The sequence below is a fragment of the Acartia tonsa genome, chromosome 10 (genome assembly GCF_053477335.1).
Source record: "Acartia tonsa isolate MP-2025a chromosome 10, ASM5347733v1, whole genome shotgun sequence".
Lineage (NCBI taxonomy): Eukaryota > Metazoa > Arthropoda > Copepoda > Calanoida > Acartiidae > Acartia > Acartia tonsa.
In genome coordinates this window covers 7,897,245-7,920,230 of record NC_137269.1, presented here as the reverse complement: position 1 = coordinate 7,920,230, position 22,986 = coordinate 7,897,245, and the positions used below count along the sequence as shown (strand labels likewise).

At 34.1% G+C, this 22,986-nt stretch overlaps 3 protein-coding genes across 5 annotated transcripts in view; all 3 read left to right on the top strand.

The window, feature by feature from the left end:
* The first annotated feature begins 627 nt into the window (after positions 1 to 627).
* Positions 628 to 10,353, top strand: LOC145329311 (zinc finger autosomal protein-like). The gene is made up of 16 exons (XM_080173372.1): positions 628 to 725; positions 911 to 1,073; positions 1,183 to 1,506; positions 1,829 to 2,030; positions 2,714 to 2,786; positions 3,159 to 3,242; positions 4,016 to 4,143; positions 4,516 to 4,597; positions 5,582 to 5,682; positions 6,045 to 6,102; positions 6,655 to 6,745; positions 7,150 to 7,291; positions 7,820 to 7,946; positions 8,855 to 8,986; positions 9,800 to 9,906; positions 10,220 to 10,353. Exons 2-16 carry the CDS (start codon positions 911 to 913, stop codon positions 10,284 to 10,286), a joined length of 1,881 nt encoding a protein of 626 aa, XP_080029498.1. The 5' UTR covers positions 628 to 725; the 3' UTR covers positions 10,287 to 10,353.
* A 4,888-nt stretch (positions 10,354 to 15,241) lies between these two features.
* Positions 15,242 to 17,068, top strand: LOC145330419 (uncharacterized). Its single transcript, XM_080175055.1, has 3 exons — positions 15,242 to 15,364; positions 16,590 to 16,672; positions 16,851 to 17,068. The coding sequence occupies exons 1-3, from the start codon at positions 15,354 to 15,356 to the stop codon at positions 17,066 to 17,068; spliced, it is 312 nt and encodes a 103-aa protein (XP_080031181.1). The 5' UTR covers positions 15,242 to 15,353.
* A 1,643-nt stretch (positions 17,069 to 18,711) lies between these two features.
* LOC145329310 (two pore channel protein 1-like) overlaps positions 18,712 to 22,986 on the top strand; it is a 34,135-nt gene continuing 29,860 nt past the window's right edge. For 2 of the 3 annotated variants that reach the window (XR_013882862.1, XM_080173369.1), the window contains exons 1-4: positions 18,712 to 18,821; positions 19,300 to 19,393; positions 20,097 to 20,140; positions 20,310 to 20,406. Coding sequence is in view for 2 of the 3 variants with exons in the window: in XM_080173369.1 (XP_080029495.1) it covers positions 18,746 to 18,821; positions 19,300 to 19,393; positions 20,097 to 20,140; positions 20,310 to 20,406 (311 nt within the window). In the remaining variant the exon portion in view is untranslated. The remainder of the gene's footprint in view (positions 18,822 to 19,299; positions 19,394 to 20,096; positions 20,141 to 20,309; positions 20,407 to 22,986) is intronic. The other variant, XM_080173371.1, reaches the window with a different exon arrangement.

The following is a 22,986-nucleotide window of genomic DNA, read 5'->3' as shown; positions in this document are numbered from 1 at the left end:
CAAATTATATTTTTAAAACAAATCTTTTCTATGATTAGGATTGATCCGTCCGTATACGTCTCTTTTCGTTGATTTAAGCAGGTAAGAATTGTACGTTGTATCGATTTATAACTTTGCATGAAGATTCCTATAACAGTAATGTACGATTTAGAAAAAAGCTAGTGCAGCAACTCTAAAATTGATACTAGAAAGTCCGTGCGCCCTTAAAACATACTGATTTTTTACTTTTTTGTATGTTTAGAATTATCCGATTCATCAGATTTTTTAATACTGAAATAAGGTACAATAAAGTCCTATAAATGTGAGTATGTCCTCAAACAGTAAATATGCTATCAATTTTGTTTGAACTCATGCGTTAATATTCTGGTTTTAAGTTCTGACACTCTATAAGTGTTAATGTTCGTTCGTCCTTTGGACGTTGTCATCCTTGTAAGACATAATATGTAATACGATAAATTGCAATTTGGATAAATTCAGTCCAAACAGATTCTAAAATTAATTGTTTTTAGTGATGAAAAAAATTAAAGTTACCTACCTACATATTGTTTTTGATTTTGTTTTCAATTTATTTAGATTCCAGAAATTTAAAGTTTCATTCTGGCTTAATTCGTAATTTTATATCAAAAAGGTTAATATTTTTTTTATTTTAGAGTAAGAATGTGCTTGGGTTTTGTTTATGTTTAATTGTGGGGCAGCTGGCATTTGCACTGAGCTACTACCTAAAGGTTATTTTCAATTTTTAGTTTATAGTACTTTAGATATACTAGGTACAATTCTTTCAAAACTGATGATATTCTAGTATCGACGTTAAAAACTTAAAAAGCTAAAAATGGATAGAAACGCTATTAATTTTGTTAGGTATATCTAAATTGGTACTAATTAGAAATAATCGAAAGTACCTCTATTTAAGATGTTAGAAACTGCAGAAACCAACATCAAAATAGAACTCTATGATGAGGATAACATTGAAGGAAATTATTATATTTGGGTTCAACAGCTGGGTCATTTCATAGAAGAAGCTAAGAATCTGGTTTGTAAAGCAATTGAAGTCAGCAAGCTAATTTTAAATTCAGGTAATTTTTTTCAATCTATAAGGAAGTTTTAGAAATAATTGTATTTTCATACCCATTCCCTTTGATCTTGGAATTTTGTATTACTATTTTACTTATTAAAGTTATTTAGGTGTTTGTCTGAGTTCCGAAGATGAATATAGAACAATAATGTCCTATTTAACCACTGGACAAAAATCTTTAAACTCTTCCATTAATCATATGAAAAACATCCAACTTTCTTCAGAAGATCAATATAAAATTCAGCCTACTACAGATTATTACAAACCAGTTACAAAAGATGATAATGTTTTAGAAGAAAACAGTGAATTAAAGCAAATAAATGAAAAACTAAACCTGATTGATAATGAGACTAGGACCAAAATTGAAGAAAATGAAAATATAGATTTTGATAATTATAGTAATGAGTCTGATAAAGAAGCATTTAAAGAACAAGGCATAATTTATATCAATGCTATTAAGTTATATTTCAGTTGTGCTGCAACTCTACAATGAGGGTATGTACTTCACAGCCCCCCTTCCCCCCTTATCAACTTAATTTATATTTTTGGCAGAAAAAAAACTTATTTGTAAAAAAAATTATCATGGTTTGGTTTAATATGGCTACAAGAACTTTTGAAACTTTTAGTATTTATAATACAAGCTAAATATATTTTAAAACCAAAATTATGTAGGTACAAAATTAAATGTTGAATTTAATTTCTAAAATTTGTTTTGCCAATATAAAAATTTGTCATTGAGATATGAATTATTGTTAGGTATAGATAAAGAAAGCTTGAACTCTAAAAGAAAACCTCTGAAGCGAAAAATTCGGTTAAAAGACACATCAAAACAGGAAGAACAACTTGAAGAGAGTGTTATAATAAAATCTACAGATGCAGACTTGTCAAGCATCAAGACAGAACCTGGACCTAAGAAATACAACTGTCATAAATGCGACTATACAACAAATAATGAGGAATTTTCATGATTATTTAGCATATAATTTGACAAACAAATTGGAAGGAAAATACTCTATTGTTCTTTACATTAATGCTTGTATATTCAAAGTATTTCATTAAAAAATTATGAGGAATTGTCCGAATTCTTAAGTTTCTGTAAATCAAATATTTCTTATTCCACTAGATACCTAATTAACAAGGATGATAACATTCATAAAAGCGAAGCACTGAAAAGGTAGGATATACGGACATTAACACTTGTATAGTGTCAGAACTGAATAATCAGAATATAAATGTATAAGATTCGAAGCAAAATTGTAAGTAAATTTGATGAAATCTGCTTGATACAGGATAATGTTTATGTACATACTTACATTTTTAGGACTAGATTATAGAGCAGCTTCGCTTATAACATTATATTTTGTTGTCCCAGGAATCAATATACCAAAAATCAGATCGATCGGATGATTAGATCACATAAAAATTTGTTGAAAAAAAGTAAAAAAATCAACATGTTAAAAATGGACTACGGACATTCTGGTAATGATTATAGAGTTGCTACGCTTTCTTAATCGTACCTAACTACTAAAGGAATCACCATGCAAAGTTTTAAATCGATAGGACAATACGGACGTACGGGCCGACCCTAATTATCGAAAAGCTTTGCTTTTAAAAATATTGAAATAATCATGGTTTTTAGGAGTACTTTAATGACCATATCAACTGCACCCTAAAGTACAAAAAATGTCACTGGTGTGATCGTCATGTTAAACAGGCAGGATATTTGTTATTCGAAATATCACTTTAACAACTAATATATGCATAATTATTGAAAAAATGCTTTTTCCGATTTTCTAGAACTGCCAAGGAAAAATAAGTTTATTTCCCTCTTAAGTTAAGACTCTAGGGGGGGGGGGGGCTTGGTGTCGCTTCGGGTACTAGACCTCTCTCCACGCACCTTGGAACATGCATACAATACTTATGACTAACTATTTACGTCGCGCATCTGACATAGTAGCAGTGGGAACCATTTTAACGTCTTTAGTTATGACGCGGTGTCGGACCGAGATTCGAACCTATCACCTTTCCAACGACGCGATTTAAGGTACCTAGTTAGGTGATATATTTATAATAATTTTGATATCAGGACACTAAAAGAGGGGATAGATTTGTTATTAAGCATATCAAAGCTGCTCATTTCGGACTTGATGGCCTTGAAAGTGAATTTCAGGAATAATTTTTGGATAACTTCATAATATTTCTTTTATGTTTTGCCTTCTTGTTGAGTTTTGATTTAATACCTACCTAACAAGCTTCTCTTACTATAGGCGAAATTGTACTGAAGTGTTAACGAACAAGGATGACAACATCCATAAAAGCGAAGCTCTGAAACGATATGACAGACGAACATTAACTTTTGTTGAGTGTCAGAACTGAATATACAAAATATGAAAATATAAGGTTTGACAAAATTATACGTAAATTTGTTGCAAAACTTCTTAAATACAGAATTCTGTTTAAGGACATACTGACATTTTAATACTTGATTATAGAGATGCTTCGCTCATAATATTGTACCTTGTTGTAATAGGAATCAGTAATCAAAAAATCAGACTAATCGGATGATTTTATCACATAAAAAATTGTTATTAAAAAAGTAAAAAAAATCAACATGTTTAAAATGGACATACGGACATTCTGGTAAAGATTATAGAGTTGCTACGCTTTCTAAATCGTACCTAACTACTACAGGAATCACCATGCAAAGTTTGAAATCGATAGGACAATTCTAAAATGCCTAAATTAACGAATAAAAGCTAACTATCTCGGACGGACGGACGGACGGACGGACCGACCCTAATTATAGAAAAGCTTCGTTTTTAAAAATACGTTAAGTGTGAGTTTTCTTATTTAATGAATGATTGTAAGTACTCAATCACCAAAAATTCTTGACTACCTGAAGAATAAGTAATTTCATATAATTATCCAAAAATTAATCTGTAGTGTTTACATTGTAAAGTGAAGTTTTCCGACATGATATTGTTGACACAACACATGTTCAATTCTCATGGAATCAATATATCATACCATTGCCCAGAAAATGACTGCGATTATTCAACATTGATAAGTGGGTAAGAATTTTTTTAACATTGACCACAAAATTTCATTACCTAAAATTTCCCTCATGGACTTAACGCTCAAAATAATTGTGTCAAATCCTCTTGAAAAATAACCTAAAAAGTATTACTTTGTATTATAGTTTTTGACTTTTTTTGTGTTACTAGCTTTAACGCCCCTAAAAACCTCTAATGGTGGCGACTTCTCATAAAAGGGTGGTGTTACCCTCCTCTCTCAAAATAGTTATAAACCTTTCCTGGGCCTATAAGTAGGTACACTGTAGAGGAGAATCATATCGGTTCAGCGGTTAGCAAGAGCCTTCAGTGCAAAAAGATAGACGGACAGACAAAAATCCTGTTGTTTTATTAAAAGGATTGTTTATTAAGGTATATATACAGACACAGAACTAGTCACAAACAAATTGGGGAATACCCTTGCTGTAATTGTAATTACATGGCTAAAACCCAGGTATGAAAAAACTTGATTAAAAAAAGTACACTATGGTTTCTTTGACAGATTTTTTCCGACCGGTAAACGGACATAGCACTACATTTATAGATTTTTTATTGTTTTTAAAAAAAATTTAAGGGGAGGGGGGGGGGGGGGTTAACACATTTGCGTAAACAGTGAGTATAGGCTTTATCTTTGTACTGAGAGGATAGATTATTAGGGATAAAATAATTCTTATATGATAAATTTTCCCAAGTTTTAAGATTTTTTAGATAGGACCCCAGGTTCAGGAGCTGCAGACCTCCAGGTGGTCTCTGTACGTACGGGTGAAAATCAAAATTTTTTTTTGAAGAGTTAAAGGTCATTTTATATAACAAAGTATGCTTATTTTTAAATGTTATTTACATATTTCAAGACAAAAAGATGCATATTTTGTTTCATTAGCTGACCTCTAACTCTTTATAAAAAATCTTTCGTTTTTTAATTTTTTCCTGTCCAGAGACCATCTGGAGGCCTGCAGCTCCTGAACCTGGATTACTATCCAAAACCCCTCAGGACCATTTATTACAATCGTAAATTTTAGGGCTGGCAATCTGAACCCGCCCATTTTTTAAACCCTAAATCCGAATCCGCAATTCAAATTTTAGATTCGGATTGTTAATTTGTTTGACTTTTGTAGCAATTAAATTTTTTTATTAAAAATAAGGCTGACAAAAAATAAAAAGTATTTTATTGTTTCTTAACTACAAGTAAAATGGTGGGTAGCATGCAAAGTTTTTTTTTATATTTTATTTTCACAGTAGCTTTTCATGCTCATCTTAGCTTAAGTAAGGGTTAGAAAATGGCTGCTGTAGGGGCTTACTTTTTTTTATTTACAAAAATACTTTTAAGATTATTACTAGAATCCCCAATTCGCTTTTTCTTTTGGCGGATTTTTGTAAGAATTCAAATCCGACTTAAAAATTCGGCGGATTGTCAGCCTTATTATATATATATTTTTAGGGAGCATTAACCACTCACATAAGTAGAAACCATACAGAAGCCACCTGTCCAGTCTGTAACAAATTGTTTCCCTGTCAGAAAGAGCTCTCAAAACATGAAAAGTAAGCATAACTTTCATGCCTTCTTGCAAGTTAAGTTTGTATACCTTTCTATACACAAGACAGCAGGACATTGTTCTGTTTTCTATTTCGAAAAAAGGCATCAGTTTTCATAAAAAACTAATCATATTAGAATTAACTTTGTTAAAAATCCACATGTTTTAAATTTACATGTTGATGTTGGACAATCTGGTGACGATTATAGAATTGCCACGCTTTCTTAATCGAACCTAAGTTTAAATTAATAAGACCATTCTAAAATGCCTAAATTAACGATATTAAAAGCTATGCGTCACGTACGTACGTACAGACCCTAATTATAGAGAAGCTTTGCTATTAAAAATTTAGTAAGTAAAATGCTTCAGAGAAGAACATGGAATTGAAGAGAAGAAAAGTTATGTTTGCTGTGAAGATTGTGGACAAGTAAGTAAGGTTTATTTGTCTAAAGCTAAAGATCTTGAAAATTGCTTATCAATACCCGAACATGTTTTACTTTTCAGGGAAGCTTTATAAAGAGGTTTTAAGCAATTTTTTTTACATCCAATGCCCTTCCCCTATATAGTAGGGACTAAGAAATTAGATATGATTTGAAATAGTTTTTTTTTGTTTGTGGCGAAGTATCTTGCTTACCGCTGAATCGATATGGTTCTCCTTTACATAAAACTTCTTATAGTTCCAGGGAAGGTTTATAAATATTTTGGGGGATTGAGGCGAGTCAACTATTCTTAGGACAATGGGCGATAATATAATTTGTCAACCTATGTGCCAATCACAAAATTTCGTTCACCTAAGAATTGGAAGTACAGATGATTTATCTTTTACAGAATCCGGTATTTATGCAATTTTGCACAAGTATATATTTAATTTTGTTAAAATCTTTAAATTACTTTAAAAGTGTACATGTTGATTCGTTCTTCGGTTTGATTACAGAGCTTCGCTTTCATAGATGTTGTCATCCTTGTTTGTTCATTATAGATGTTAACAGTTAATAGTATACGGAGCCATAAAGCCAGTCAGCATGAAAACAAAACATTCCCTTGTAAACACTGCGATTTTAAAACAACAGGTAAAGAACAGTAACACTTGACAGTGCACGCTGTTGTCAAAAATTTAAGTTTCCTAAATTTGCGCTGTAATATGTTGAAATATGATTAATATTATTTTGGCTGCTTTTGAAGATAGACAGCTGAAATTTCCAGTGAAGATTCTTATGACATATGTGCATATAGTCTATACATAGGTACATAGGTTTCGTCCGTCTGTCTGACTGTCGGTCATGCTTTAAAAGACATAGACGTTTTTTTAATGGTTTCGGGATTTATTCGAGTTCTCTCTCTTTTTTTTTTTTTTTTGTAAAATGCCAAATTGACATTTGCTTTATAACTCTTTTTGTCCGTTTGTCCTCTCCATGATTTATTTTGTGCTCTACTACTTTTTGATGTTGTCATCCTTGTTAATTCTGTTTTTTAGCCAAGCATCTTTTACGAAAGCACTGGAGGTTTTGGCATAAGAACTCGAAGCCATACAATTGTAAGAAATGTGATGCAGCATTCACAAGTCGTGCTGACTTTAACAAACACATGGAAACTGTTCATGGTGGACATGACTTCAGGAATTGTTTATTTTTGGTAGAGTCAGCGAGGACAAATTTTCTAGCACATTAACAGTATACTTCCATTAAAAAAGGATGTCAACAAATTTAAGTAGCAAAGCACAAAAAAATCATAGAATAGACAAACAGACAAAGTAGGGTTGTAGAGCAGATTTTTAGTTTTCATAACGAAAAAAAAAAAAATAGTTGGAATATTTCATCTGTATATCTCCAATACCAGCTGTAAAAATCAAATTTACGTAATGCATCTCGGACTGACTGACAGACGGACAGACAAAGTGAATTGTAGAATAGGTTCGTTGCTAAAAATCCATGTATGAAAAAGATAGTTAAAATTTCCTCTCACAAAATAGTCATAAACGTTCCCAGGACCTATTAGAAGCTACAATATAAAGGTGAACCATATCGGTTCATCGGTTAGTGAGATCCTTCGATACAGACAGACACAAAGACAAACATCCTATTACTTTTACATAAGAATATAAATGTCATAGTTATCACCAAAAAGAAATCAACAATGAAAATCAGATGCGATCAATGTAGCTATTCAACGTACAAAAACGACATTCTAAGCCATCATATCAAAGTTCATCACCAACGAGAAAGCCTGTTTTCATGTACAGTTGAAGGATGTACGTTCAAGTTTGCACGTCCAGTAAGTCAATTATCATTAAATGAGCCTGATATAAATGATGTTGGATGTTTGCCTGTTTGTTTATTTTACACTTAAATGAATTAACAAGTACCTAAGTATATAAAAGAATATTGTATTTGTTTTCAAGATAATGAATTATCCACTGATAACTATATTGCCTAAAGCTATTTTTTTCCCTACTGTTTTTACTCTAAGTTTTAAATGGCTATAGCCATGTTTTAGGCTATTTTTTTCATTCAATGATATCTGCAAAAAAATATTTCATGGAAATATGATTTCTCAATGTTTGAATAAATAATTTTGGTGGTGTGATGAAGGGGAGATAGGGGTTAATGCAACCATCTCGTAATCAATGCGCAAATGGCACTAAGAATCGGAATTTCATTATGAAACATCAAACATTATCATTGCATGGTACCTAGGTCTATTTTCCAAAAATCGAACAAAAAGTTGGAAAAGTAACGGCTAAAGACTTAGCCGTTTTTTTTGCTCTTTCTAGGGCAAATATTTACGAGAAATGACGAGATGGTTGCATTACCCCCCACCACCCCCTATATAGGATTTTTGTCCGTCTGTTTATTCTACACAAAAACGGATTGATAAGTTAATTTTGTTGGAATAGTCCCTTTCGTAACATCGCCCAACGAGGGGCGATTTGTCGTATTTTTTAAAATTGCTTTTTATAGGTTATTTTAGGTTAGGTTAGGTTATATTGGGTTAGGTGATTGCCCCCACAGGGTTAGGTAATTGGACCCGCAGGGTTAGAGCCCCCCGCAGGGGCTAGAAATAGGAGAAGAGCTATTGTGAAAAATACGAAGAATCGCCCCATAAGGTGCGATGTTACGAAAGGGACTATACCCAATTTTTTTAGGAAATGCACGGATAACTATATTGCCTATATTATTTAGAGTGCACTCAAGAGTCATATTGATCGAGTACATGAAAAAATAGAGAAAAGTGGACCATTACTGTCCTGTCCAGAATCTGGTTGCCAGCAAACTTATAGAAATAGAAGAAATCTTACCATTCATATAGAAAAGGTTGGGTAGTCTTAATCAAAAAGGACAGATCAATGGCGGTAAAATTGATCTGCTGCATTCCTTTCTTTTTCGCAGTATGGACCATCCTATCTATAATACAAAGTAGCTTGATGTCTGTCCATCCGTCCCTTAAGATATCGGTAACCACTGAACCGATCGGATTCTACTCTTCAGGGTATATACCTATTGGTCCTGTGGTGGTTTTAAGCTATTTTCTTGGGGGATGGAAAACCCCTAACCCCCCCAAAAATGGAAAATTCCCCTCCCCCAAAAAATAAAAAATTCCTGGTGTATAAAATAATACTAAGATTTTTTTATGTTTTTAGCGATGGATCTCGCTATCGCTGAACCGATATGGTTATCATTTAAAGTGAAGCTTCTTGGATGTCCTGGAATGGTTTTAGGCTATTTTAACTTTTAAAAAAATAATTATGGATATGGTTCTAGGCTATTTTCTTCCCTTCCATATCCCTTCGAATATAGAGCCCATAGATGCTAGGGGGGGGGGGGGGGGAATCTACTTGTTTACCAAAAAGAAACAAATTATTCTTTTTTATTCGAATTATATTTTTCTTCTTTTGATTTATACCAGCGGCTACGCCCCTACTTGAGGAAATGGTGGAAGTCCACTTAACATTTCTAATTTAGTTTTAAAATATAAAAATATTTTTTGGGGGACGGGAAATTTTTCCAGGGCTGATATATCTTGGGAAAGTGGAGGTATCCCCCCCAAAAAAAATCCTTATCAGTCAAACGGTTAGCGACAGACAGATAGACATCCTGTTACTTTAGAATAAGGATTGATATATTCAGGTGCATAGGGGAGTGAAACACCCCTGCAACGACTGCGACTTTGTGGCAAATTATGAACAGTATTTGAAGCGTCACATTGATGTTGTCCACAAAGGAATTCTCAAAAGGAATGGAGACCTTTTTATGATATGATAAAATACTAAAATCTATTAAAATTTACAATTGAAAACTTCGCTTGTATGACTCTTTTTAGGACTTGAAAAAAGGTCCTCAAGTGTTCGATTTTCCAATTAATTAAAAAAAATCAATGCTCTCTCGTCATTTTTATTGCTGTGGAGAACCCAAAAATAAAAGTGCCCAAAAAGTTTGTATATTTTATCAAATAAGTATATCAGCCAAAAAAATACCTCACATCACTTGATCTCGTTCGTACATAGTCCGCCCTTTATATTTAACTTTGAAAAAGGTCCCCATTAAAAGATGCGAACAATGTGATTTTACTACGGGTCTCCAGGAAATTGTCATATTTCAAACTTTGCTTACTTAATGATAATAATCATTATTATAAAGGAACTCTGTCTGTGTCTGTCTGTCTGTACCTAAGGATCTTGCTAACCGCTGAACCGATATGGTTCTCATTTACTGTGAATTTTCATATAGGTCTTGGGAAGGCTTATAACTATTTTGGGGGAGGGTACCACCACCCTCCCAAGAGAAAATTCCCACAGAATTTTTTTTTCCTTTTAAAACTGAAATTTGATATAGAGGCCTCCAGGGGCGTAGTCGCTAGTAACGAGATATATTGAAAAAAAATTCCTTCTAATTATTCTTATATATAAAATTTTGTCTCTGGTAGCTTATGTTTTAAGAAAAAATGCTGCACAATAATTTTAGCGATCAAGTAGATATTCTAGGTAGATTTCTTAATTTTAAAGTTATGCATTACAAATGTTCTAAAATATGACGTTTTATTTAGACTAAACTAAATGTTCATGTTCTAAAGGTTATTTTAACACTTATTTTTTTTTAGAAAATAACAATCCATAAATATTCCCTTTCAAAATTTTACCTTCCTATGAATAAAGGCTTGGTTGCCATTAAAGGACAGGATAATAACATGTTTCGGACTTGATTAGAGAAAAGCTTTGCATAAAAATATTATACTTAGTAGTCCTAGGAATCATTTTTCAAAATTAGATGAATACAAAAAATATATCATACAAAATTTTTTCTTCAAAAAAGTCAAAATTATCACTTTTAAATGCACGTACAGACTTTCTGGTGATGATTATGTAGTTGCTACGCTTCCCAAATCGTACCTTACTATTATAGGAATCATGATGGACATTTTTAAATCGATAGGACAATTTTAACATGCCTAAATTAACGGTGAGATCTATAACGTAGGTTTGGCCGGATGGACAGATCCTAAATCGTTTTTTAAAAATAGATACAAATAAGTGTTTAAGCATCTTATCTTTAATAGGAGCATAAAGGAGTGACTTTTCCATGTGCTGAATGTGATTTTGTTGGTGCTATCAAGGAAAATATACAAACTTTTTAAATAAATTGCTAAAGTAGGATGTTTGTTTAGAAAGCCTAATACTAAAAAAAAAAAACAGAAAAGTAACACCTGGTTAGTGATTAATACCTCTGGAGCAGTTGAAAACAACGTAGGGTCAGACCTTAAAAGCTGGTTCAAAGGCACTAAAATGCATAATATTGCAGATAACCAACCCTTTGATTGTATGTCCTTTGTCTGTAAGTCCTAACTGTGCATTCTAATGAGTTGCGGCTGTTTTGGGTCAAGGCATTTCCCCTACTCTTACTATCTATTTCGTGCACCTGACATAGTAGCTGTGATGAGTAAATTCTTAACTTCCCTAGTTATGACGCGGCCTGGGCCAAGATTCGAACCGAACACCTCCCCAAATTAAAATGAATATTTGCTTTTTAATGACTATTTTACTATGAAACAAGTTCTGTAACATCACATTAACTTCACTTAACATAAATCAATTTGTATATAATTTTTGTACAGGCCAAGTTAAATCAACACATACGAGTCGTACACAAGGGACTTGTACACAAATGTGACCTCTGCCAATACAAAAGTCCAGAAAAACGAAACCTATTGCGACACAAAAAGTTGGTCCACAAAATTTTCGAAGATCCAAAAGTCGTACAGGAAGAAAATAATCAATAGCTGTGATAATGGATGTTTTATTACTTGGATGATACACCAGATTTTCATCTTCTCTATTAAAGTGAAACTCGCAGTGGGATAAAATAACGATATCTTCACCATCCATCCCCTTTACCCCATCGCCTCCCTACTGGACGAACAAACTGAACAATAAATGAGCTCTATGTTAGCAACCTAAATTTACGACAGTTTCCCCTATCCATTCCTGTGATAATTTAAAATTTTTGAAACAAGGATGAAAACGTCCAGAAGTAAGAATGATTCGTATTCAATAATTCAAATGGTTGAATTAAATAACAGATCTGGATCTTTAAATGTGTAGCCGTTGTCGTAGCCGTCGCCTCTGTCAGTACTGCCAATAAAACATAAAATTTTAAATGTTTGAAGTTTTTACGTATTATCATTATTATTTGTTTTCATATTTTTACTAAAAATTCAAAAAGTGGTAGTGATGTAAAGATCACATATAGCCGTGGCCACGCGTAGCCAATTTGATTTAAAGATCGCTATCAGGTTTGTGGCTGTACCTCTGGCTACGGCTACACATTTAAAGATCCAGCTCAGACTCACTTATGTACATTTGAAAGTCAATGCAAATATTTGTCATACCCTTACTCGTTTTCTGTCTTCATGTAGAAGTATCCATACAGTATACCTGGGACAGGGGGTTTGGGGGAACGGGAGGGGACATTGGACTGCGTATAATACTAGTCCCCAAAGTTTTATAATAACGTTTTCTTATTCGTTGGCTTCACAACTTTTGGGACGTTTATTAAATTTTGATTGTGCGATTAATTAAGTTGAGTGTCCTGATGGTAATGTAAAGGAAGGTAATTTAGTATAACATCATTGGAGATGTATAAGAATTTATCGACTATTGTCTTATCCCTTAAGATCCCTGATAAGAAAGACATCGCAATTAGTTTGTAGAGAAGCTTTGTTTCTAATAATGATATTGTGCCAAATAGTATTCAAAATTTCACTTAATTAAACATACATTTTTATTTGATCTTATATAATACTGAACGAAAGGGGGGGGGGGGGGTAAAATGTGGTGACTCGTGCCACGACATACCAGCAATTTTATTTTGGGTGCTACTCCCTTAGTTTTAGAGATAATTGGATGAAATCTTTTGGGCTGGGTCACTAATTACCTAAACTATTGGTATCTTTAAAAAAAAACGGCGGCGGGACCGCCGCTCCCGCCGCCCGCCGCCGTTTACCGCCGCCACCAAAAAAATTTTTTTTATTGCATTTCTCGCCGAATTATCTTTTAAAAAAACGGCGGCGGGACCGCCGCTCCCGCCGCCCGCCGCCGTTTTCCGCCGACACAGAAAAAATTTTTTTATTGCATTTCTCGTCGAATTAGGCAATTTGGAATCATTTGAGACCATGTTATTTTTTTCAAAAATTTTTCCTCTTACAAGCACCCCTTTTCAAATTCTCGCTTATCAAGGTATATCTTAAATTCAGTGCTACTCCTGTGCTTTTAAATATATTGAAAAAAAATCTTTTTAGGTAGGTCAGTAAAAAAATATTTGAATAAAAAATGGCGGCGGGACCGCCGCTCCCGCCGTCCGCCGCCGTTTTCCGCCGGCACCAAAAAAAATTTTTTTATTGCATTTCTCGCCGAATTAGGCCATTTGGAATCATTTGAGACCATGTTATTTTTTTCAAAAATTTTTCCCCCTACAAATTCTCGTTTATTAAGGTACAAACATAAACATAAACATATTTATTTGGGCATAAAAATTAAACAAAAAAAAAGTCATAAAATCAAAAAAAATATAATATACAATTAAAATTATATCTTAAGTACAGTATGCTACTCCTTTAGTTTTAGAGATAATTGGATGAAATCTTTTTGATTGTGTCACTAATTACCCCAAGTTTAGGTATCTTTCAAAAAAACGGCAGCAGCACCGCCGTCCGCCGCCGTTTTCCGCCGCCACCAAAAAAATTTTTTTTATTGCATTTCTTGCCGAATTAGGCAATTTTGAATCATATGAGACCATGTTATTTTTTCAAATTTTTTGGGGGGCGGTGGCGGAAAACGGCGGCGGCGTATGGCGGGAGCAAGGTTGCTTGTAAGGGGAAATTTTTGAAAAAAATAACTTGGTCTCATATTATTCCAAATTGCCTAATTCGGCGAGAAATGAAAAAAAAAATTTTTTTTGTGGCGGCAGAAAACAGCGGCGGACGGCGGAAGCGCCGCCGTTTTCTTAATTCAAATAATTTTTACTTACCAACCTAAAGAGATTTTGTTTGAATATCTTTAAAAGCACAGGAGTAGCTCAGAATATACATTGACAGGGGTGCTTGTAAGGGGAAAATTTTTGAAAAAAATAACATGGTCTCAAATGATTCCAAATTGCCTAATTCGGCGAGAAATGCAATAAAAATTTTTTTTTTGGTGGCGGCGGTCGGCGGGAGCGGCGGTGCCGCCATTTTTTATTCAATTATTTTCAAACATTTTTTTACTGACCTACCTAAAAAGATTTTGTTTCAATATCTTTAAAAGCACAGGAGTAGCACTGAATCTAAGATATGCCTTGAAAAGCGAGAATTTGAAAAAAATGACAAAGTCCCCCCGCAGGGGTGCTTGTAAGGGGAAAAATCTTTGAAAAAAATAACATGGTCTCAAATTATTCCAAATTGCCTAATTCGACGAGAAATGCAATAAAATTTTTTTTTTGTGTCGGCGGAAAACGGCGGCGGGCGGCGGGAGCGGCGGTCCCGCCGCCGTTTTTTTAAAAAGATACCAATAGTTGGGGTAATTAGTGACCCAGCCCAAAAGATTTCATCCAATTATCTCTAAAACTAAGGGAGTAGCACCCAAAATAAAATTGCTGGTATGTCGTGGCACGAGTCACCACATTTTACCCCCCCCCCTTTACATATTGCTTTCATATGTTTAGATTATCAGCGTAGCTACTCTATATCATAGGTAGGTAAGTATGCTTGTCTCTATGACCAAGACTGTTTTTTTTGGTTGATTAAAAAGATTACATAGCAGAAAATCATTATTTACTACGCCCCTAGGGGGCATTTTCCACTTGTGATTTTCTTGGAAGGGTGGTGGTACCCTCCCCTAAAATAGTTATAACCTTCTCATGATCTATGAGAAGCTACATTGTAAAGGAAAACAATATTTGTTCAGCAGTTAGCAAGATCGTTCGTTACAAACAGAGAGACACACAAATTGACAATGACATAATGATTCTTGTATAAAATGATGATAGAAGCTTGTTACAGCTGCGCTACTTTTGGACGAACTTAATTTAATTGTCCCTGTTTAAAATTATGCATAAATTTCAGAATTAAAATGTTGTAACGAATATGAATCTTGACGTAAAGATCTGATGATTAAAAATAAACTGTGATAATATTAACTTGACGACAAACAAAATGTTTCGAAGGTAAATTTTCGGTTCTGTTGCATTTCATGGTAAAAATGGTCCTGGAATCCATTATCTTATGGTAAAAATGTTCCCGGAATCCATTATTTCATTATAAAAATGTTCCTGGAATCCATAATTTCATGGTAAAAATGTTCCTGGAATCTATTATTGCATGGTAAAATGTTCCTGGAATTCATTATTTCATGGTAAAAATGTTCCTGAAATCCATTATTTCATGGTAAAAATGTTCCTTGAATCCATTATTTCATGGTAAAAATGTTCCTGGAATCCATTATTTCATGGTTAAAATGTTCCTGGAATCCATTATTTCATGGTAAAAATGTTCCTGGAATCTATTATTTCATGGTAAAAATGTTCCTGGAATTCATTATTTCATGGTAAAAATGTTCCTGGAATTCATTATTTCATGGTAAAAATGTTCCTAGAATCTATTATTTCATGGTAAAACTGTTCCTGGAATCCATTATTTCATGGTAAAAATGTTCCTGGAATCCATTATTTCATGGTAAAAATGTTCCTGGAATTCATAATTTTATGGAAAAAATGTTCCTGGAATCTATTATAAATTTATTTCATGGTAAAATGTTCCTGGAATTCATTATTTCATGGTAAAAATGTTCCTGGAATCCATTATTTCATGGTAAAAATGTTCCTGGAATCCATTATTTCATGGTAAAAATGGTCCTGGAATCCATTCTTTCATGGTAAAAATGGTCCTAAAATCCATTATTTCATGATAAAATTGTCCTTGAATCCATTATTTCAACTCACACTCAAAATTTTTAAAGCGGCAAGTGGCCAAACATCTGAACGTACATTATTATTATTATAACCGCCAAGAAAACTGGGATAGCTTATATTCAATAATATACAGTTATATCGCAGTGCACATAGATGCAGGAAAGACTTGTTTTAGTGTTTTTTCGTTGCCAGAAGTTCCATTTACATTATTGTTCCAGATTATGTATAAGCCTTTTGTTTACTGCGATAAGCTTGCATAATATGTACGTTTAGCCGTTTGTCACTTAGCAGACATTAAATTGACATTTTTTTGTGTGTAAGTCAATGCTCGATTTTTTTATGATTGACTTCAGAAGGAGAAAGTAGAAGAATATTAAGGAGAACCCGATCGGTTCAGCGGTTAACTGAGATCCTTCGGTACAGACACACTGACAAACAGATCGACATCCTGTTACTGTGTTATAAGGATTGTTTTATTTAGATCTAATAGTGACCAAGAGAGGTTGGTAGACCTCTCTGAAACCTTCCAGGATGGATATAACCCCCCAAACCTGCAACAACAAGGAAGGCGGAATTTTAGACGGATTTTTTAACGTTTCATTGTCTATACAAAAAAATTAGTTAACACTTTTAATTATCTAGATACCTTCCAAAATGCATAATAAACGCAAACGTTGTCATAAAATAACATAAAAGATGTTCATTATAATTACTGTTCCAAAAAATCCATCCCGCTTCTTAGAGCAAGAATTAGTGACAGCACCATCCCAACCGCGTGCCAACGACCCCCCATCCATTCCCCCCACCCCTGTGATAATAATAGACCCGGACGACGAGGAGGGGGGAAATGAACCCCCAGTGGTGACCAGACACCCTCCACAAATGACTTTTTCTGCCATTTATGGGGGAAACATGCATTATGGAGCAGGAATGGATATAGAATACGTGGATATTGTGTGAGATTCTCGCATACCCTGAATAAATGTTTCACCAAGCTGGCTATTATGACGTTACCCCCTTATTACTTTACCCCCAACACATACCCTGGTGACCAGGGAGGAACGTAATGGCCAATATCTTAGGAATATATCAGCAACCTAAATTGACGAAACATGTTTTCCTGTCACATATGGTCGGCAATCCGGAATCCATCCAATTTTTGAATCCAGAATCCGCAATTAACCCATTAGTGCCGAACCGGGTATTAAAACCCGGTTCCGGAAAATGGAAAAAAAACCGGTTTCCGGCTTCATAATTGCATCATTCTCAGAATGAATCCCCCCTCTACTACCCTGACTTTCATTTCCCCCTGGAGCAGGCAGTTTAGCTTACTTCCGTTTGCTGGTATTGCTCAACAAAATTTGAAAATCATGAAAATTCAAAATACCCCTTCTAACTTTTTTGTTTTTATAGTAAAGTCGCTGATTTTTTGTGTGAAATCTAATGTTTATTGACAAGTACATCTATTTGTGAATTCGTTTTATTCAAATTATAATTTTTTATATGATTTTTTTATCGTTTTTTTACGCCCTATTATGACCCGGTTCGGCTTGGCCATAAATACCCGAAAATTTTAAAACCCGGCTCGGTTTCGGTTTTTATTACCCGGTTTTAACTTTTCAACCAATAAAAATAACAGTTTACGTCATTAGTAAGGGTTTGAGCCACCCTAATAACCCTAGTAATCTCTATAGGTGTCACCCAATAGTTTTATGCTCGTTTTCTGATATGTAACACCCAAATTTTATATGTTCTTTTTTTGTAGTGTGTGTCTTTTAAAACTTCGAGCAACGGGTTTTTTTACCCGAAAACGGCGGCACCTATAGCCGAAACACTAAATTTGAAATAAATCGCTTCGTATTATACTTGTAGCTCTTTAGATTACATGAGGTTGTGTAGTTTTCAATTACGGATCGTATCAAAGTTCTAAAAAGTGTTCATCTCACTTTTGGCGTTCAAAAATTACATTTTTCGATTTTTGGTCAAAATAACCAGGTTTATACAGGTCAACCGGGTTTTAAAACTGGGGGAAAGCACCAAAAACGGGTGTTAATGCCTGGTTGGTATTTATGGCCAAGCCGAACCGGGTTTTTTTGCAACTTTCCTGTGCACGCCACTAGAGCAAAACAAAAAAATACGAATTCCGTTTTGACCATTATAAAGCTTCCCTGAAACTTACAGCTCGATCGGCCCATAAAAGTGGCGCTCGGCACTAATGGGTTAATAGCGGATTCGGATTGTTAATTGTTAGACTAAAATTAGCGTCTTGAGTTTTTTGGTCAACTATATATTTTGATTTTTGAAAAAGTTAGGTTAGGTTGAGTAAGGGTTAGAAATAGGAGAAAAGCTACTGTGAAAATATGAAAAAACGCAGCAAGCATTAGATTCTTCCGATAAAAATTAATCCCTTAATTTATTTTCTAAAAAGGCCTCATAAAATATTGCTAGAATCATTAATCCGGAATCCGAAAATCCAGAATCTGTCAAAAATAAGAATCCGGATCCACGGATTAATCCTTTTTATTTTTGGGCGGATTTTTGTAAGAATCCGAATCCGGTCCAAAAATTGAACGGATTGCCAACCCAACTGTCACAATATTTGTGTATTCTATATCCAATGGTGTAGGTGGGGATCAAATGTTGTGTGAACCTCCTGTTCAAGTGCGTCTGCGCAATTCTGTTTCCAGTAGTAATATTCAAATTCCAGAAGGAGGTAAATTTTCGTTAATTAAGGCATGTAAGAATTGTACTATCAATTTCAAACTTTGGATGATGATTCTTGTATCAGTTAGGTACAATCTTCTGGAAAGAGTTGCAAATCTTCATTATTTACCAGAAAGTCGGTACGTCCTTTTTTAAAACATGATGATGTTTAGCTTATGCTATATTTATCTTATCCCATTCATCTGATTTTCGTAACAATGATTCATGGGACAACCAGGTACTAAAGTTTAAGCGAAGCATCTCTATAATCAAAAGTCCTAAAAATATACCTAAGCATGTCCTTAAACAGAATCGTGTATTTACGCAATCTTGCAACAAGTTTATACAGGTATTATATTTATAGGTTCCTTTAAATTAATATTCTGCTTATCAATTTTTGACACTTGATGCAAGTGTTCATCATAGTTTTTCTATCAGAGCTTCGCTTTTATGGATGTTTCCATCCTTATTACAATGTTAATTTCCAGGAGATTTCCGTGGTTTGCAGCCTGGCCACCTGTCATCTCATAGTCTTAACCCCTCGGGGTCTGCATTTGGTGGTAGCTCCAATAATATTAGTAGGTACGTTTTCAAAGATTTTTTAGTAGGCTCTAATCAATTAGGTACCGTAAATTGGCGGCATGTTTTTACTACCTACATAATCATATGTGATGCCGACCGATTGATCAATTTTTCTTGAGCATGTTTTATAGTTTTCTGAGGTAGGTAGTTTCTTTTGTATTAACTGACTTTTTAATATCTATTTAAAAGTTTATTGGCCAATTTCAAGACACTTAGCGCTATCACAAAGAGTATCTTCTTGAGTCCTGATAACTAGGGTTGGGCCGGATATCCGACCGGATATCCGGTCATTTTAAATACCCGGCCCGAAACCGGATATTAAAACTATCCTGTAATACATGATATCCGGCTGATTTTTGACGCCGGATATCCGGTTATCCGACCGGATATCCGGTAAATTTCCGGATATCGAACGTTGGCCAGATATCCGGTATTCGGCCAAAAAATATCCGACCCAACCCTGCCGATAACCACACCTCTTAAAAAAGTTGAAGATAATAGGAGGGTAGATTTTCGTTTGCATGTTAATAACTTTAGGTCAGGACTCAGGTTAGGTTCTATCGGGAACTGGCTATCCCCGCAGGGATTAGGCATAGAGAAAAACTTTACCGCCCCCATTATTTTTTATTTTTCATTAGAGCTCAATTGGCCACAATTTTCATAATAGTATGATTCATTTACATATTTTTTTTTATAATTTTAGGATATCTTCCATTGGTGATTTGCCAAATCAAACTGGAAATACAGGTTACCATTATTTAGAAAATATTTTTCACGATGTAACAAAGAATTTCATATTATTTTTCTCTTTGATGAAACACTAATTCATTTAAAACGGCATTCTTGTGATTTAAGCTTGCAATTATTTTTCTCATTCAACTATTCCTATGATTAACAAGAATGATTTTGTCCCTAGGTCGGCGTAGCTGTGATGACCTAGAAAAAGAGCTTGTTACCCCAGGACAGGCCCCGTCGGATAATTACTCCCAAGAAACTTGGCAAGTTAATTACAGGTATAAACAAATTTTTCAACAGGATAATGGTCTGTAAGTTGTTTATGTTTATGTTTATATAATTCTTAGGGCCCCTACTGGAGCATATCGAGAATATTAGGGCATCATCAAAACATGTTAATTTTATCACAGTTATAAGTTCAATCAATAGAATATTCATCACAATAACAGTTTTGTTGGAAGTCTTTAAAGTTTGTCATTCTTTCTTGAAAATGTACAGGTTTCTTGCAGATTTTACGTTGTCTGGTAGATTGTTCCATAGATCAATCACTCGGTTAGAAAAAAAGTTTTTGTAGACATCTGGGTTGACACGTTTTTTCTTCAAGTTAAGTGGGTTAGCAGTTAGTCTAGTAACTCTTTCTGAATTAACATTTGCTCTTGTGACACAAATATTTTCTTCTACTTTGTCAACTTTGTTGAGAATTTTGTAAACTTGAATCATGTCAAATCTGGTACGTCTGTCTACTAGTTACTACACACAATAATACTTTTTCCAAAGTATGTAATTAATAGGTAGGTACTTATACTTTTTGATAGATTTTTTTTATTTGAAATATTCGATCATTTCGTGGGTGCACCATAGCTCTGTGGTAACACACTGAGTTACGGTGATGAGAATTCGAGTTCAAACCCACTCATGTTGCTATCACAACATGTTGTCTCAAATTCTCCAATCACTCACGCAACCTTCCCCAGTTGCGTTAGAGGGGGAATTGTTAGGTAGTTTGAAAGCCTAATAATTAAGTGTATAATACCTTAATTCCTTAACACATTCCTTAATCCCATTCTTCTCGGAGGAGAGTGTCATTCATTACAGTCACTTAATCTGGGACACCTGCCATACTCAAAATCAGCGAGGGTAAGGTAATAACGAGGAGCTCTCATGAGACAGCGTGTCAAGTCATGCTTTAACGTGGAGCTTAAGCTGGCTGGCCCTGGTGGCTACAAAAGTGTCTAAACGTCAACATACTCCAGGAGTCTTAGGTCCAAACTCTTAAGAAACTATGGCTATTCAAACAAACAACAATCATTTCGTGAATAAATTACCTATTACTAATGTTTTTTTTTCTTGTGTACCTATTTAAGTTATTTATTCTAATGGATGTATGAGTACTTGGATCTTACACCAGATTTTCATGTTCTCTAACAAAGTAAAACTTTTAGCCCGATAAAATAACGGTACCTCCCTTCTACCCCAGGGTGGGCATACAAAAAACCCACCCAAAAAAACCCACCCAGGGTTTTTTGAAAAACCCATTGAAAAAAAACCCAAGGTATTTTGGGTTTTTGAAAAAACATTGAAATTTCACGTTAAAATTTACAAATTAAACCTCTATTTACTCAAAGACTAGGATCTAATAACATTTTAAAGCAAATTTTACCTAAAAAAAGTTTTAAAAAATATTAAGTAAGGGGGTGGGGGGTTTAATGCAACCATCTCGTAATCAATGATTAAATAGCACTTAGAATTCGAATTTTGATCAGAAATTTTGCATGAATAATCCTTGGTAAGTCTATTTTCCCTAAATCGAACAAAAAGTTGGAAAAGTAATGGCTAACGGCTGGCAGCTCAGATGTTTTGCCATTTTTCTGTTATCTTAAGAGCAAATTAGTCACAAAACCTATCTCCACATAATACTTTTTGTCGCTCAAAAACCTTATCAAACAGTTCTAGCCGGTTGCTGTAGGTACTAGAAATTTTAAAAATGGTTATTGCTATCATTTAACATGAATTAAACCAAAATATGTTTTAAAAAGTTGATTCTTACGTAATTAATGATGAATTTGCCCTCAAAATAGGCAAAAAAAAACGGCTAAACGGCTGAGCCGCCAGCCGTTACTTTTTCCAACTTTTTGTTCGATTTAGGGAAAATAGACCTACCAAGGATAACTCATGAAAAATTTCAGATCGAAATTCGAATTCTAAGTGCTATTTAATCATTGATTACGAGATGGTTGCATTAACCCCCCCCCCCCCCCCCCTTATAAAAATGATGCTCTACATATTGTTCAAATGTTTATGAAATTACTTTCTCTCAAAACTTAATTTCAGAAAACGCTTTGCTACTAATTTGATGATATATAAATTGTGTAAATTACATAATCATAATTGATTTTTAAACTAAAACATAACAATTTATAAAAGGAAATAGTTACAGTGGCGTGCAGAGGGTTTTATTAAGGGGATGTAAAAAGGGGAATACCTTAATAATTTCTGGGAGGGGGAGGGGGGGTGTTGACAGCTTAGGAATAGAGGAGGAGGTTCCATGTTTTGAAGCTTTTAACCTCCCCTCCCCCTTAATAGAATATTTTGTGCACCGTTGCTAATAAGGGTTTATAATTGATCGAAATGTCAGTTGTTTTCATTATCTATCTTGTTTATTGTGAAATCTTGCTTACCTTTTACCTACAACAACATAAACATTAATATTTCATCAATATATCAAATGTATTTGACTCCTAAATGAAAAAACCCAATAAAACCCAAAAAACCCAATAAAACCCAGGGTTTTAAGGGTTTTTACGGGTTGGGTTGGGCTTTTTTAAAAAACCCTGGGTTTTTCCCCACCCTGTTCTACC